At 33.3% G+C, this 18,358-nt stretch overlaps 1 protein-coding gene across 1 annotated transcript in view; it reads right to left on the bottom strand.

The window, feature by feature from the left end:
• Positions 1-17,804: 17,804 nt before the first annotated feature.
• The window catches only part of LOC148299302 (uncharacterized), a 91,540-nt gene continuing 90,986 nt past the window's right edge, over positions 17,805-18,358 (bottom strand). Inside the window, exon 21 of the mRNA XM_088276218.1 lies at positions 17,805-18,161. Within this exon, the coding sequence (XP_088132344.1) occupies positions 18,087-18,161 (75 nt within the window). The 3' untranslated portion in view covers positions 17,805-18,086. The remainder of the gene's footprint in view (positions 18,162-18,358) is intronic.

Raw genomic sequence — 18,358 nt, 5'->3', positions numbered from 1 at the left:
GAATTAATGATTACTCATTTATGAATTAATAGTAAATTTTAAAAACCAAACTCCAACAACGGCAAAAATATGAGTATTTACCATGGGTATAGCTTTTGCAAAAAAACAAAGTTTTTGAAAAAAAAAAAACCAAACAAAAATTGCCTATGTGAAGTAGTTTCGATCCTTTACTCTGATGATTTAAGTCTGAGGTAGACTGAGGATATGGTGTCGTGAGGAGAAAGATAAGCAACGCACGACAGGATAAGGGGGCACATAAGAGTGACCATAAAAGGACGAAATCAAATTCGCGAATAAACAAGTTTGCTTAATGAGCCAACCGGAGCCAGGTGGAATGGACCGAGTGACTGATGGCTTTAAGATTGAAAATAAGGTACTGTCTGCAAAGAATACAGCATCAATATTTACCGTTAGAGGGCTGAGAATCGATATATCGACACTGGAAACTTTGCGAAATGCGTTACCGTCGATATACCGATGATAGCTTTGAGATTGGGAAGGAACTGTTTTCAAAAAATACAGTCTTAATATCAACCGTTAGAGTGCTGAAAATCGATATATCGATCCTGGTAACCTTTGACAAAAGTGATGCCGTCGATATAACGATGATAGAGTAGGAAGGGATAATATGTAAATATACGAGTATTTTAAAAATTCTAACATTTTTATAAAATACAATAGGTACGTATATAACGTCTTATTTGTTTTGTGAGACGTCCAATTTGTTCTGTTAATCGTCCAATTTGATTTGTTAGGCGTTCAATTTGGTTGTTAAACCTCCAAATTGATATGTAAGGCATCCAATTTGTTTTATGAAACGTCCATTTTGATTTGTTTAACATTCAATTTGATTTGTTGGGCGTCCGATTTGATTTGTAAAACGTCTAACTTAATTTGTAAGGCGTCCAATTTGTTTTTTGAAACGTTCCATTTTAATTTGATTAACGTTCACTTTGATTTGTAAGGCGACCAACTTGGTTTTTATGACGTCAAATTTGATTAAGATATTTAATTTGGTTTATAAGACGTCCAATTCAGATTGTTTAACGTCCCATTCAGTTTGAAATCGTCCAATTTGATTTGTTCGCCGTCCTATTTGGTTTGTATAACGTCCAGTTTGAAATGAAAAACCTGTTATAAGAGCAAAGGAATACATGTTTAGGCATTTCGAAAGATTTAGTTTGCCATCGCGTGACGAACAATGGTCAAAGAATCCACGTTCTGAGGTTGGAGGAGACCGAATGAGAGAGGGGTGTAGAGAAGGGGAAGTGTAGAGAAATCTGAGAAGAAGAATGTCGATGTAGAAGTAGGAGAGGGGACGCTCTCGGAGGGAAAATAAGAAAGAAAATCGCAGAGCGTTATTTTCGCATTCTGTTTAAGGGCGACTCGTGATAAAAATTAATTAAAAATAAATCCTAGTCTGCGATCTAAAATGAATGAAATTAAAAAAACAATAAATATAGAAAGATATTTGTGTTAGTGATAAGTTATATTTTCTCTTTTTTCCTTTAAACATGTTTCTTCTTCTTCTTCCTGGCTTCATTCCAACTTATCGTCTTTGTAGACTGCTGGGGTCAGCTCTCCTCGTCCTCAGGTTGTAGGTCCTTCTGTCCTGGACAACGTCACCTAGGAACTATCTTCTCTCTTTGCAGCATACATGAATTTTTAGATCTTCCTCTTGATATTTTTCGAGGAAGATCCATTGCTATTGCCAAACATGCTTCTTACCTTATGTTTTTTTTATATACCGATTAACTTCACCTTTTAATGCTTTATATTTTACATTTTGCGTTGTGTTTTCTCATTTGTTACTTTCTTATCTGTTTTTCAGTACTTAACCTTAATCCCATCTCCCAAAATGAGTAATGTAAATAACTTTTTTTTTTTTTAAGGAATAACCCGCAAAGCTTATATTTTAGAGGCTTGTCAGCATCTAGAATACGGAAGGTAAATGAGAAATAATACACCGCAAACACCCAGATCAATTGAAAATAAATATATATTGAATTCATTTTACAATTGGCGGGAATCGAACCCGCGATGCCAGTTTCGCAGTCGAGCGTCCACCCAACTACACCACAGCGCCTGTCATCGGGATAGTACTATATAAAATCGGGAATATTATATAGGTGACTTATGTATGTAATATGTTTACAAAAATATATAAAATTTCACGACAAACGTTAAAAATATTACAAATAAAAAAAATGACGAGCCGTCCTATTCCAGCGATTTGGCATGGGCGTAGGGTGGCAGCTCCCGTGGATTAACAACAGCACTTAGCACTAAGAGCTCCCCATCCCGGTTCTGCCCGGGGGTTGGCCATTCGTGTATAAAACACGTATTTATACCTTACACTTACCATGGCTTCATCCCCGATATGGGGAATGTTGGATGCTGTGCACCGAACGCTATTGCGCTATATAAAAAAAAAATCAGGTTTATTTTTAAAAGAACCCGTTTTTTTACAACATTATGAGTGTGTCCAAATATTAAAAACTTACTAACTAGCCGCTTCCCCACATGGGTAAGCAGAGAGAATAGAACGCCACACCACTTTGTCCAAATACTTGTTCACAAATCTGGATTTTATCCACATAGGATAAATAAATATGGATCTTTTTCAGATCTACCTTTTATAATCGATTATTATCTTTTTTCTAGAATCCAAAAGGATGAAGATTGTAAAAATAATATGACCTTGTAACAAGATGTAACATATCGACGTCATACGGGAGAAAGTGACAAAGTGTTTTTTTTTTTACAGAAAACGTGATTATTGACTATTTGATATGTTAATATTCCCATGAAAAAATCTCAAAAAATTTTAATTTTTGAAGTATTTGAGCTTTTTTTTTTAAACATACATACATATACAAAAATTTTCCTTTTTTTTAGAATGTATATTGAAATAATATTTTCATAACTTTTTTAACTCCTTACATTTTAAAAAGTGTTTTCTTTTCAAAAACGTTTATCAATTTCATAGAAAATGCTATTTTTTCAATACAAAAACGGTATTTCAGCAAAAAATTAAAATTATCTGGGTTAAAAGAAAATTAATTAAGCAATTTATCCTATATCGGGTGTTTATGGTATAGTATATCGATTTTTATATGTCAAATTTACAATTCGTTCTCATTCGTTTCTGACTCCTCTTCCTAAAATCGGTCTATCATTATGTCCACGCGGATGACTTTGCACAAAGTTTATTTAAAAATCTGCATCCCTTGTTCCGCGATAGTTGGGGGGCGGGAAATCTACGTTTTTTCTTTCCGTTTCCGTAAAAATGGAGCGGAAATGGTTTAACGCTTCATCGGAAGTCCATTCTAGGGTTTAAAACCCATTTCCGGGTCGGAGCACACTTCCGAATAAGAATATTTCAAAGAAGGCGAATATTTTGATCGATGAATTAAACTGGGCATAGGGTGGTACACAAGACGAATTGCAATACGGAATTAGTGAATTTACAATGCATTGTGTTTTAAGAAAATTTTTACTTTTAGTTTAGAAAGTTTACTTTAATTTATAGATTTGGCGTTTAATTTGTGAACTATATTTTAATTTATACATTTAATATTAAAATCAAACACATATTTTTAGGGCCTACTAAATTGTGTTTTATTATTAAAAACACAAACTTATACATACATACCTATATACTATACTTATTAACAATAATTTACGAGAAAGTTTACTTTTAGAAAATCACAATATTTTTGGAAAAACTTAGCTGTTTTTATGTGTTTTTGTTAGTAAAATACAGCTTAGTAGACTCAAAAATCTGTGTTTGATTTAAAATTAATACTTAAAAAAAACTTTACCGTTAGTTTTGAGTTAATTTTCAGAAAACTTTATCCAATACTATACTAATTACCAATATTTTATGAGAAAGTTCAAACTTAAACTTTTAGTTTAGAAAATTTACATTGAGTAAACTTATGAACAGTACTATACGAATTACCAATACTTCATTACATAATTTTTTCATTTACTTTTAACTTAATTTTTGGTTTAGAGAGTTTACATTGAGTAAACTTGTGTGTTTATTTATACATTTGCGTTGAATTTGTCGAAACTCCAATTTTATTTAAACATTAAGTGTTAAAATAAAAATACTCATTTATTTTAGTCTAACAAGTTGTATTTCAGTGTTAAAAAACACATAAAGATAAATTTTGCTAAATAAATTAAAATATATATACACATATATATATATATATATATATATATATATATATATATATATATATATATATATATATATATATATGTATATATATATATAAATATATATATATATATATATCCATATATATATATATATATATATATATATATATATATATATATATATATATATATATATATATATATATATATATATATATATATATATATATATATATATATATATGTATATATATATATATATATACATATATATATATATATATATATATATATATATATATATATATATATGTATATATATATACATATATATATATATATACATATATATATATATACATATATATATATATATATATATATATATATATATATATATATATATATATATATATATATATATATATATATATAAGTAAGGTAAGTCGGGGGAAGATGACTAATTTTAACTTTTCTCAGTGACTGGAGATCTACTAATGACCCTAACCTAAAATAAAAAATAACGTTTAATTAAAAAAATACTTTATTACCAGAATAGGGAAAAATAATATTAAAAATTGAAGTGAAAAAACAATAAAAAAAACATTAAATAAAAAACCTTAAAATGCCATCTTCCCCATTTCGTTGGGGTAAGATGAGGTATTATATATTTATCTAAAATAATTTTTACTTTTAGTAAACATTACTGAACTTTTATTAGAGGTTTGTGGTTAGTTAGTTAGTAAGTCTAATCATACTATCCCGGCATTGCTAATATGAGTAGATGAGACTATACATAAGGAACGGATGAAATAATAAGAGATAAATTTAGCATTCGGGCGAATTGATTTCCCCTTTACAATAACATCCCGTCCGCAATACGAACCCGTTCTGGAGTATACTTTACACACCATCTGGCGGGTAAACAAGCGATCATCCCGTGACGCGTCCACGTAACCCGAGCCGAGGCGGACGTCACTCTGACGGGCGCGTCACGTCAAAGTGACAGATAAATGTAGGAATATTGTATTTGAATATCCGTCCTGGGTGGTGAACGCAGGGTTTGTTGGTGTTTCTGGGACCACCGAGGTGTACATTTTTGTTGAATATGACATTAAAATATTTTTCGTACAGATCGAATTTCTTCAGTAAAAAAATAGATTTGTATAAAATGTGACGAATAATCGAAAATGAATGCCAACATTAGAAAAAAATATAGCACCGAAATCCTTTAATTAATTTTGTCATTGAACGCTGAATGTTGAATGTAAGTTTTGTTTTGGAGGTGGCGTTTTTTATTTTATGTGGAACTCCTACATATATCATTAATCAAATGAGACAGTACATGAGTTCACAACAGCCATCTATGTTGGATTAAGAAAGCTCTTATTGAGCAGAGACCCTTTTTGGATGTGCAAGATCCTAACCCCGGATTATTTTTACATACTGGGAAATGCCTGATTTAAAAAATATCAAATTTTATTAAATTATTTGCGAGTTGCTTTGTATTAATATTAAATTACTTACCATTACGGCGCTTCTCTGCAGGAGCAGGCAGAGAGTAGGACGCCACACGAATCTGTCTTTGCAAACAGTCTTCGCCACTTCCACATTTACGCATCTCCTCATACATACCCGCCGATTATTCTGACTTCTGACCTGACCACGGCCAAATATTTGGCATACTTACATAATGACAGTTTTCCTCAGTCTTCCTTTGCTTCTATTACCAACCACATTCCCCTCATTTTTTTATTTATTTATTTACTATTCATTCTTCACTCGTTCGATTCACATGCCCAAACCATTAAGAACAATTTTCTTTTTTTGATCGATAATACTTATCTCAGCCTTGCATTCATTCCTTATATCACTATTCGAACATCTATCAAACATCGTTTTGCCGCACTGCACAGAGAGATCGTATTTCGACTGCATCAAGTCTACTTTCATCCTTCTTCTGCTCCGTGCTTCATTTCCATATATTAGTGTTGGTACCAGCACTCCGTGGGATAATTGGATTACAAGATATTTAAAAATGGAGGGAAATCAGGAAATAAAAGACAATATTTTCACTTATAATATTTTATTGACTATCACATTGTGGGTATGGTACAATATAATATGATGACGAAATTGATAAATATAAAAATATTTAATGAAACCAATTAACACAATAAATACATTTGTTTATAATAATCACTGCAAAAAAAGTTATACAACACAACGATTTAAACATAAAACGAAAAAACTTGTATAAAACCGCTTTTCGAGTTTATTAATGTAAACACGACTAGTTTCGAGAACCAAAGATGTCATCAATGTGTGGAAATACAAAATAGTTTTGCATTTTCGCCTCTCTATGAGTGAGAGCATCTCGCTCACTCCTTTCAAGAACGTCATAAGTCAAAAATCGACAATTTTCAGTTGTGCATGTTTTCAGAATGTCCAGAAAATGTACTATATCCCAGCAAAAGTTGCATATTTTTAACTTAATATTTACCCGCTACAGGGCAGAAAGTGTTGTTTTTGCATTTTGAAGAAAATGTATTGTTTAACTATTTTTTTTAAAATCCTAAATATTTTTCAAATGGAGACAAAAACCTTCGGGTTTACCTAAAAAGATCTGTTGCACAGTAAAAAGTTCAATAAATGGCTTGATATTTATTTTTAATTCATTGTAATATATTTTTAAACCTTAAAAACGTTCTCCTGAAAAATCAAGTTTTTTGATTTATGACGTTCTTGAAAGGAGTGAGCGATCTGTAGTTCTCGAAACCAGTCATAGCAACACTAGAAAATAGATCTTTGTAACTTATCTAATATTATTACATTACTTAGTTCTCTAAACTAGTCGTGGTTACATTAATAAACTCAAAAAGTGGTCTTAAACAAGTGTTTTATTTTCACATTTTAATCATTATATTATTCCACATATGCTAATAACAAATCAATAGATAATATAATTCATGTGTTTTAAAAAAAAACTACATGCACAATATTGAGAAGATGGCCAAAAGAACTTATGACGCATTGATTGATGCGACGTTATCTTGATAGAAAGTTACATCAAGGCAAGATGATTAGTCTTAAAGCTTTAGGCGACAATTGTGACAATGTTTTTTAATCGTGTGATTTTTTAGATAGATATTATTACTTTTTTTATAAAATTCTTTTGCAATGTTAAATCACTGATGTGTACTCAAAAGCGTTCGTGACGTTCATTGGAAATAAATTGACAATTTCGTCTATTCCAAGGGTTTTTAAATGACAATAAAAGTTGAGACATTTTTTATTAATTTTTAATATACTTATATGAAAAATAATATGGAAGTATGTGCATTTACATGGCTTACAACGTGCAATCGACTGGTTTAAGTGATCACTTTATACAAGTGTAACATTAACATTCACCACAAATTTCCGAAGTTGTATTTATGCAATTCTATGCTTCTTCAGCGACATCTGCGGTTGAAATTAACAAGTTTTTACTAGAGAAAACCTTCATGAAACGTATGTAGGATTCTTCCCGAATTATTTAACATACTGGGAAGACGGAAGAAAATATCGTTTTAATTTTTTTTGATTCTTGTAAAAAATAAAGGTCCGTGTAATTTGATTCCTCTTATTTTACAGTTTTTTTTTTAAAAAAAAGAACCCTGCTCCATTGTATTTGCAACGTTTTTCATGTGTAGAGATTTTTTAAAATTATTTTAATAAATAATGTCTAAGATATATATATTTATATATATATATATATATATATATATATATATATGTATATATATATATATATATGTATATATATATACGTATATATATATATATATATATATATATATATATATATATATATATATATATATATATATATATATACTATTAAATAATATATTAAATAATTAGTTTCACTCATTGTTAGTTTTTTTGTTGTTGTTATAGTCTATCTAAAAAGTTTTAAAATATAAATTGTGTTTTACTTATATATAAATTAAAAAAAAAAACAAGACTAGTATTCTTTCTATCAATATAGAAATCAATCACCACTAATTATATATATATTTTTTTAAGTGAAACTTTTTAGGCGTCGATTCAATAATCGATAATCGGACGAGAATTGAGGGTAAAATTTCAAGGGCGCATCACGTTTATAAGACACATTAAGTTACACGAGAGAGGAGAAAGATATAACGTAGAGAGAAGGAGAAAGGGAGTTATGTATTTTGACGTCACGGGAGTAGAGCAAAAGAGATACACAACCAGACAAAGCGATAAAATAAGATAGTGTATTATTGTAAAAGATGCGCACGTCAGACGCTATATATGAACAGTTGAAGTATACGCGTTGTGTAAATAATATTTAGCATTGTGTTGAGTGATTATTGAGCTTTTAATGAACATTTCAAATTTTTCACTCCCTCTCTCTCTCTCAATTTTCATTTATGAATTATATCATTTGTTTCAATAAAAAATATTGTAAAGTACAAATAAAGTATTTTTTTATTAATTACTTCGAAATAGGGGGAACAATGACAAATAAATAATAGTTATTACATTTTTATATATTTTTTCAACAAATATAGTACGTAAAAAATTGACAAACACATGGAATTTTATTCATTAATCAGAAGAGATAAAAATGAGATTGAATAACGCCATACCATCTTCGCCGCTTGCACACAATCCTCGCCTCTTCCACATTCATGCATCTTCTCATATATTCATTTTAAATTTAATACATACATATACGCTGATTATTAAGACTCCTGCCCTGACCACTTTCAAGTATTTGAAATACTTGATTATTCAAACAATCTTAGCCTCTTCCACAATCATGCATCTTCTCATACATACACTCCGGTTATTCTAACTCCTGACCTGACCACATTCGAGTATTTGAAATACTTGATCACGCCAATTTTTTTTCAGTCTTCCTCTGCTTCTATAACCAACACCATTCGCTTCATAAATTTGTTGAACTATCCTTACTACACTCGATTCACATGCCCAAAGCATCTCAACACACATTTCTTAATTTTTTCGATAATTCTTATCTCAACCTTGCATACTTTCCTTATATCACCATTCGAACATCTATCATACTAACTAACTAACTAACCATCAAGCCGCTTCCCCGCAGGGGTAGGCAGAGAGAATGGAGCGCCACACCACTCTGTCCTTGCAAACATTCTTCGCCTCTTCCACGTTCATGCATCTCCTCATACATACCCGCCGATTGTTACGACTCCTAACCTGACCACTTTCAAGTATTTGACATACCTGATCGTGCCATGTTTTTCTCGGTCTTCCTCTGCTTCTTTTCCCACTAACATTCACCTCATAATTTTTTTTACCGTTCTTTCGTCGCTCATTCGTTCCACATGTCCAAACCATCTCAACACACCTTTCTTAATTTTATCGATAATTCTTATCTCAGCTTTGCATTCCTTCCTTATTTCACTATTCGCACATCTATCATACATCGTTTTGTCGCACATTCTTCCGAGAGATCGCATTTCGACTGCATTCAGTCTACTTTCATCCTTCTTTTGCCAACTCCATGTTTCACTTCCATACATTAGAGTTGGAACCAGGACTCCGTTGTGCACTGCCAGTTCAGCTTCCGCTGATACGTTTTTATTTGCTATAACTGATTTCAGTGCACCATTCACTTAGTTCCCAGCATTCACTCTCCTTTCTGTCTTTATCAATCTTTCCATCCCTAGAAAACATCTATCATACAACGTAAGAATACAAGAAAAATGTTGTTAATGAAAGATGGCGTCTTTTTACTAACGTTAATGTTTAAAGTGTGTTCTATGTACTAAATGGTATGTGCCTTATTACATATAAACATATTTATATTAACAATATCACAAATTATCTCATACATAATAGATATATAAGTATATTCAGTCATGATAAGTAGAGTATACACAATATCATCGGCTCGGGGGCAAACAAGCATAAGTCAATAAAATCCTTTACAACATTTCGAGTGCGTCCAAATGCGAGTGTTACTTTAATTAATTTTAATTTAATAAAATTTCAAAATTTAAATGAATGACTTATATAGAAAAACCGGACCTTGTTTATTTTAATGTGTTTAATGTACAGTTGTAATAGATTTATATTATCCACTGACACTTCGTGATGGAATTGCATTTTTAATTTATTATTAGATTAAAACCAATATTTTTAGCTTTTCCACTTTTTTATTTGACCAGCGACCGGGTTTCGTCGTTACCGACATCATCAGACCAGTCTGATGATGTCGGTAACGACGAAACCCGGTCGCTGATCAAATAAAAAAGTGGAAAAGCTAAAAATATTGGTTTTAATCTAATAATAAATTAAAAATGTACAGTTGTGTTTGATATCTTGTTTTGCTGTGTAAGTTTATATTGTTGCAATTCGGGTGTAAATTTATTTTAATATACTGACAAACAGTCCCATTACGTTGACCTGTTGTAGTTATATGTACTTGTACCTACGTACTTGTGCGTACCTTCCTGAATCAGATATATTTTATTCCGTGTCATTGTCGCATAATTCTGTTTTTTTTATGGTTCAGGCGGAGATCACTTTCCATATTTAAAAAAAAAAAAATGCGAGTGTTGAGTGTGTGAAAAAGCATTTTGGAACTTGGCGCGCTTTGCCTCCAAGCCGGCAATAAATTAAGTAAATTTAAAAATAACTTTGTTCAAATAATACCTAAATGTATGTTTATTTTACATGAATTATTTAAAGAAAGCTATTTTACATGTTATAAAATGAATCACAGTGTTAGTGATTTAAATATTGATGTTTATATATATATATTATACTTATTATGTAAGTCAAGTTTTGGCTGGTTTTAATAAAGTAACAGCTGTTTCGCGTAGCATTTCTTTAGAATTGTGCTATATATCTTGCATATGTTAAAATAGTGGCAACTGTTCAAATTAAACATTTGCTACTACAGTTGGTATATTGAGAGCTTTTAAATGTAAATTTACAGTAAAATCGGCAAACAATTTTATGTTGGGCCACATTTTCAATAAATTTCGCAGCTTAGTTAAAAAAATTGCTTTGCAAGAGCAGATCTGTCAGGAAGCCTAGATGCTTCTGTATCAGATCTGGGCATGCGGTGGGACAGCTTTCAACGTTTATATTAAACCCATGTTTTTAAAAATATATTTTTTTACAGAATTCCCTATTATCAAATCATATTAAATACAATATTGAATTAAAAAATGTTTGAAAATTGGACAATTAACACAAATTGCATATATATTATATGCAATCATATTATATAATTATATAATTATATATATATATATATATATATATATATATATATATATATATATATATATATATATATATATATATATATATATATATATATATATACATATATTTATATAAAGACACAGATTTATTCACAACTGCCAACATATTCAACATAAGTGTCAAAAGATAAAAGTCTAAACAAAAATGAACAAATAAACAATATGACATTCAAAAACGTATTGTACCAAATAAAAATAGATACCTGTGGCGGTCAATGTGCAATGTATTAAAGGATATTCGCCGTCGATAAGTCGTCGAAGTCATTTATTCAAACAAAAAAAGTAAACAAAACACGATAGTAAGACGTTGTCGAGATTTGTTCATATATATATATAGTCAAATATTAGTTGATATGGTGAAATTAAGGCACAGCATTCGTTAAGTCGCGTTCATTCCACCAGAGAGGTGTATAAAACGGCGTTTTAAGAAAAAAATCAATTATCTAAAATTTTACCTGTATTTAGAGCAAATTAAGTTGAGACTTAACGAATACTGGGCATCAACCATATGAGGAAATAATATTTAAAAAAAGACCCGGCACGACCAAATCAAACAGAATCTGGAATCTGGGCTGGGTATACAGTTAAATGCTATACGACCCGATACGACCAAATCAAACAGTTTCTGAAATCTGGCGTGGGTAAACAGTTAAACGTTTACTTAATATGGTGATATTAACCAAGTGAAGCAAAATATATTTTAAAAAAGACCCGGCACAAGCAAATTAATCAAAATCTGGAATCTAGAGTGGGTATATAGTTGAATGTTTACTTAATATGGTGATATTAACCAAGTGAAGCAAACAATATTTAAAAATAGACCCGGTACGACCAAATCAAACAGAATCTGGAATCTGGTGTGGGTATACTATATAGCAAAAAGTTAGTCAATATGGTGATATTAACTAAGTGAAGCAAAAATATTTAAAAAACGACCCGGCACGACCAAATCAAACAGAAACTGGAATCTGGTGTGGGTATACTATATAGCTAAAAGTTAGTCAATATGGTGATATTAACTAAGTGAAGCAAAAATATTTAAAAAACGACCCGGCACGACTAAATCAAACAGAATCTGGAATCTGGTGTGGGTATACTATATAGCTAAAAGTTAGTCAATATGGTGATATTAACTAAGTGAAGCAAAAATATTTAAAAAACGACCCGGCACGACTAAATCAAACAGAATCTGGAATCTGGTGTGGGTATACTATATAGCTAAAAGTTAGTCAATATGGTGATATTAACTAAGTGAAGCAAAAATATTTAAAAAACGACCCGGCACGACTAAATCAAACAGAATCTGGAATCTGGTGTGGGTATACTATATAGCTAAAAGTTAGTCAATATGGTGATATTAACTAAGTGAAGCAAAAATATTTAAAAAAACGACCCGGCACGACCAAATCAAGCAGAATCTGGAATCTGGTGTGGGTATACAGTTAAATGTTTAGTTAATATTTTGATATTAACCAAGCAAAAGACTTGCCCATAGCAGGGGAGAGTGCCCATGAGTGGGACAGAGGATGAATAGCACAATCGTACTCCAGCCAAATCTACTGTTACAAAAAAAAAAAAAAATACCTAACATTAACGCTACGATATCAGACAGATTAATTTTCAAACCTTAGTTCTCGATTGGCAGTGAAGCGAGTAAGACGTGTTACAATTTTTTTGCGCGAAAAAGTAAATTATATACCGTAATTTGATTTTGTTTGTACATTTAAGTTGTGATAAGTGCTCCAATTGATATATACAATTATTTAAGTCGGTTGTTTCAGGATATTATAAAGTAAGTTTCATCAAATTACTGTAGTATAACCGTATCGATTTATCTATTTTTCTAAAAATCACGCATTTCCTCGAATGGGACGTGTGCAGTGATCATGAATGGGACTGTCCCACTCAAGGGAAAATTGTCCCACCCATTGCGAATACCTTTTCTTTACATTAAAAATCGTTTGTACTCATTGTTATTACACGCATTGTAAACATTATTTTGTTTTTAGGTTATAATGCCACGAACACGCGTCACCAACGTTCAAATTGAAGCTGCTATAGAAGAGGTTATAAATAAAAAAGCAAAGTATTAGATCGGTTGCAAAGACATAAGCATTAGGAAAATCTCCACTTTCTAGACATGTTAAACAACCAAAGTCTGATATTTCTAGTGGTAAGATCTTTTTACATACACCTAACATAGGAAATAAAAGAGTGTTTACTCTGATGCAAGATGAAATGCTTTCTACGTATTTAAGGTTAGAACCAGATGCCTTGTAAAAGAGGCAAGCTTGATGGCGGCTAGGGAGGCATGCGGAGTACAAAAAGAAAAAGACTTGCCCATAGTAAATAACCAATTAAATTTAACTACAAGACCACTTTAAAAAATATTCCCATTGTAATTCATTTGTCTCCTCTCTCTTTCAAATTTTAGTTTTGGATAACCGTCAGACCGTAACAATTTCACTTTAGTCTACATTTGGCCTGACGATGGAATGATTATTCCGAAATCGGTAGTCAAGAATTAGCGTTTTTTAAGGTGGTATTACACAAAGTGAACGATGAACGATAGGGACAGTGTTGTATAAAAAAAACAACTAAGTAAAATGCATTATAGACATCACCGCGAACCCATACGCGCACCTCAAGACAGAGCTGACACGCTGATTAACATCCAACCAGGAGCAAAAAATACTGCGGCTTCTGGAGCAGAAAGAAATTGGGAACCGGAAGCCGTAACAATTCTTACGGCACCTCCGGAACCTAGCGGGGATAATCGTACCAGACGCCGTTCTGAGGACGTTATGGAATTATGGATGGACCGCCTGGCACAAGCTAAGCAGGGGAGTAGCTACCCAGGTAGACGTGGGCCTGGACAAAGTGGCCGAGTTGGCGGACGTCATCGCCGACGCCACCAGTCGTCGCGGACTTCCAGCATCCCAAGTTACATTGACGAAAGAATGCAACGGCTGGAGAGGTCGCTACGCCGGGACTTCCGGGAGATGCGTATCTCGACCGTCGGTGGTTCCACAGTTGACCCAGAGACCGTATTCTAGGGATACACACCCGTTTCGACAACCGCTCTCGCAGCTAAGCAGGGACGGTGACAAGTACGGCGATGGCATGCGCTGGTACCATCGTCGCTTCGGAGCCAACGCCCAGAAATGCCGAGCACACTGCAACTAACAGACGAAAGCGGCCAGGGGAAGCACTGATGGCGGCCAGCAGGCCTTTGTAGGGCCTGTAAGAAGGCGGCGGTAGTAATACTGCGCAAACCCAGAAAATCCGACTATACTCATCCCAAGACCTATCGCCCGATCAGACTATTGTCCGTGATGGGGAAACGACTGCGTACCATCCACAAGCGAACGGGATGGTAGACAGACTCCGGGGGACGGAAACACTTCCGATAGTGTTAACAGCCACTAGAGCAGCCTGGCGAGAAGATCTCGCATGCGTATTCGCAGAGTTAATATACGGCGAGTCAATTCGGCAACCTGGTGAATTTTCGAACGCGCGATCCCAGGGAGAAGATGACACCTACGGGTTCCTGGAAGCAACTAGAAGATCTGCGGCCAGTAGAAGGCACCCATCACGGAAAGAAACGAACTTTCATCTTTAAGTCACCGACGTTCACCTTCATCACATTCCACCGTCGAAGGTATGGCGTGTAAACAATCTCATTCCTCCGCTAAAAACACGACGTTAAAGCTAAGAAGAGATTGTGATAGCACTAACTGCGACAGGAGATGTGCAGGTAGAACACCCACCTACGTTTGCGCTAGTAACAGGTGCTGTGGCGGGCGCCACATTTATGGAGAACGTGCAAGAAATATCATAAGAAAAGAGCACCCGAGGAACTTCAAAAGTCCCAAGGACCGGCACCGTGAGCTCACGGCTGTCAGCTAGTCCACTGGGAGGGGGGTGTGCGGGGTCGTCTAGCGATAACACACGTGACCACACATCGATTCGAGATATTGGATACCGTCACACATCACATTTCTCCGCCGAAGGTGCGGCGTGTGCCAATCTCATACCTTCGCCGAAAGAAAAAAAATACTACGACGAGGCGCATTTTGCGGAATTGAATATCATCGTGCTTTTATGTACCACTTTAGTGCCTAGCGTTAGTTTCAGAGCCTGAAGAGCGACATACTCCCTCACTCTAGAGAGAGAGCAGAAAAAGTTTCTCCGGTACTTGTCATGAAGGAGTATGGATACTACCCATTACAGTAAACCCTCACTCTTCCATTTGGACATGCTCAGATCGCAGTTGGTTAGCTTCCTTCTGTAAACGGGTAAGAAATCCTGACATATTGAATTATATTTACCGGAAACCTACGTTAGAGCCCGGCGACGCAGACCGTTTGTTCTTCCTTAGTGCAGAACCAATTTACCATCGGTAATGCCTGCAGGAAGGTTGATTGGGCTGCTGAATCAGAGAGCCTACCAAGAGAGGTGAATCTGCTTCATCTCAGCACTACTAGATTTAGGCAATTTCTCTCGGATTACATAACTTGACTGTATGCATATGCACATACCACATATGTATGTGTGTGCGCATTCGATAAACAAGTATTTTTTTATTAATAATTATTGTATGGTAAAGATCCCAAGCAATCAGTTATATAAATAACAAAAATATTCATAATTAAAAAAATGCGTATGATTAACCTTACGTAACTCTACATTTCCCATACCATCTTTCCGTGAAACGGCTAGCTAAAACAGTAAAAACTAGATATTTAAAAAGAGCTAGCCGAAACAATGAAAGAAACGGCTAATATACGAGTATGTGCCACATATGAGACCACGTTTGAACATTGACGTATTCATACGATGGAACTTTTACTAGAATGGATATGTAGGAACGCAATCGGTTCTAACCCACTCTACCACAATTTTACATCTATTTCTATGAATGAGCCGCTTAGGCTCACAGAAATAGTTTGAAATAAAAGTTTTTTGTAAATAGTAAAAAAACAAATATTTCTTTACAACAAAAAAAAATACGCAGTATTATAATATTTTCTTTATAATGTAAATGAATGCCTCGCCACGGGTTCTACCTAGTGAGACGTTTCACCAAGAAATAAAACATGTTTGATTTTTTATTTGAAAATCGTGTCAAGTCGGAGCTATATGGACGTTTTTTTTAGTATTCCATACTAGTCAAAATACTTACGAGTTTCGAGTTTTGGCGAAATTAAATCACATTCGTGGAGGTGCTCGCCAAAACGTTACATTTCCATTATAAACGAATTTAAGTAATCAGGAATTCTAGCTTGGAAAATTATTCCGTTTTGGTACGATTTAATTATTTCATATTGGTTTAATACAGGATGGGTCACGTTTTGTCGAAACTTTATTTAAGATTTGTATTTCTTCCAAATGGGTTTATTCAAAGGTTTATTTTATATTCCACTCAATTTAAATGTATTGATAACACAACTTGGCCTAGGCAACGTATAGACATTGTCTTATCTAAGAATATTGAAAACATGTAGTTTTGCATGTGCCATAAAAAAATTGTGCATTTTTTGATGATATATTTTGATAATATAATATTATTGTATGGAAATTAAGATTATGTAAGGCATAAATGTAATCGAGAAGAACAAAGAGACGCAGTGCATTAAGTTTTAAATTTACAACATTTTGAGTGTGTCCAAATACTTGTTCACAAAATCTGGATTATCTCCAATTACAGGAGTTATTTTCATATTATTTTTTAAGATCTCATCGTCCCACATACTAATATAAGAGTTTCTGCTTAATAAAGAGCTTCTTTACATCTCACCAATAGATGTCTCTAGTGAAGTTCTAGTGATTCAAGAACAAGGTTTCTAAATTGGTTCATATACATATATAGAACTTCCAAGAATTTGAGTAGTGTGGTTGTCAATAATGGGTAGAATTGGTGAATGTTACACGTGTGTAAAGTGATCACTTAAACCAGCCTATGACGGTCGTCAGCCCCGTAATTGCTTAGACTTCCATTTTCTTCTACATCTTTGATGAGATCTCAAAAAATAAAAGTTTTAAATGTTTATAATATTGTCGCCACCACATGCAACTCCTTTAAAATCTTATATAAGGGGTGGAGGACCAATATTTGTGTGCTCAGATAAAGATTAAAATTCAAACGTGTATACGTCGCGGTCGCTCTTTTTCTACTGGTGTCGCTTTGTTCTTCTCGCCCTTATAAGAGTTTTATATTTTTCGATATATTGGTGTCTATTTGTTCTTTTCGCCCTTATAACTTTGTAATTTCAATGAATAAATAATTGACTTTCATTTGCGAGTTTCCGTCTTCCTCATCACAAGTGTTTCAGTACCATTAAACGAAACAAGATTGACTCGCATTCAAAAAGGATTTTTTGCGCAATATTGGAAATGTAACATTTTGATGGGTGAGGACTTCCACATTTAGACCATGGACCACAGTTACCTATCAGATATGTATATACTAAGGTACAAACGAGATGAGTTATCAAATAATGTGTGACGTCAGATGAATTACGATTTGCAAAAATTGGTCTGTTGATGTATTAGCGGTGGAGACATACTGTGTAATCGCTAGTCTCGGGTCTTCAGCAGCGACAGCAATTTTGACCTTTTGCCCTCTTCAGAATTCTTGAAATCGTCCAAAAGCTGTGGAAAAGTACATCGAGTATTTATTTATTTTAACATATTACATGCATAAGTCACATATCGCTCACTCCTTTCAAGAACGTCATAAATAAAAAATCGTCAATTTTCAGTTGTGCATGTTTTCGGAATGACCCAGAAAATGTACTATATATCAGCAAAAGCGGCATATTTTTAACTTAATATTTACCCGCTACAGG

This window comes from Brachycentrus maculatus, unplaced genomic scaffold, assembly GCF_059751285.1.
Source record: "Brachycentrus maculatus isolate JH-2025_06_01 unplaced genomic scaffold, ASM5975128v1 h1tg001196l, whole genome shotgun sequence".
Taxonomy (NCBI): domain Eukaryota; kingdom Metazoa; phylum Arthropoda; class Insecta; order Trichoptera; family Brachycentridae; genus Brachycentrus; species Brachycentrus maculatus.
The sequence above is the reverse complement of the archived record's forward strand: the minus strand, read 5'-3'. Positions and strand labels throughout refer to the sequence as shown.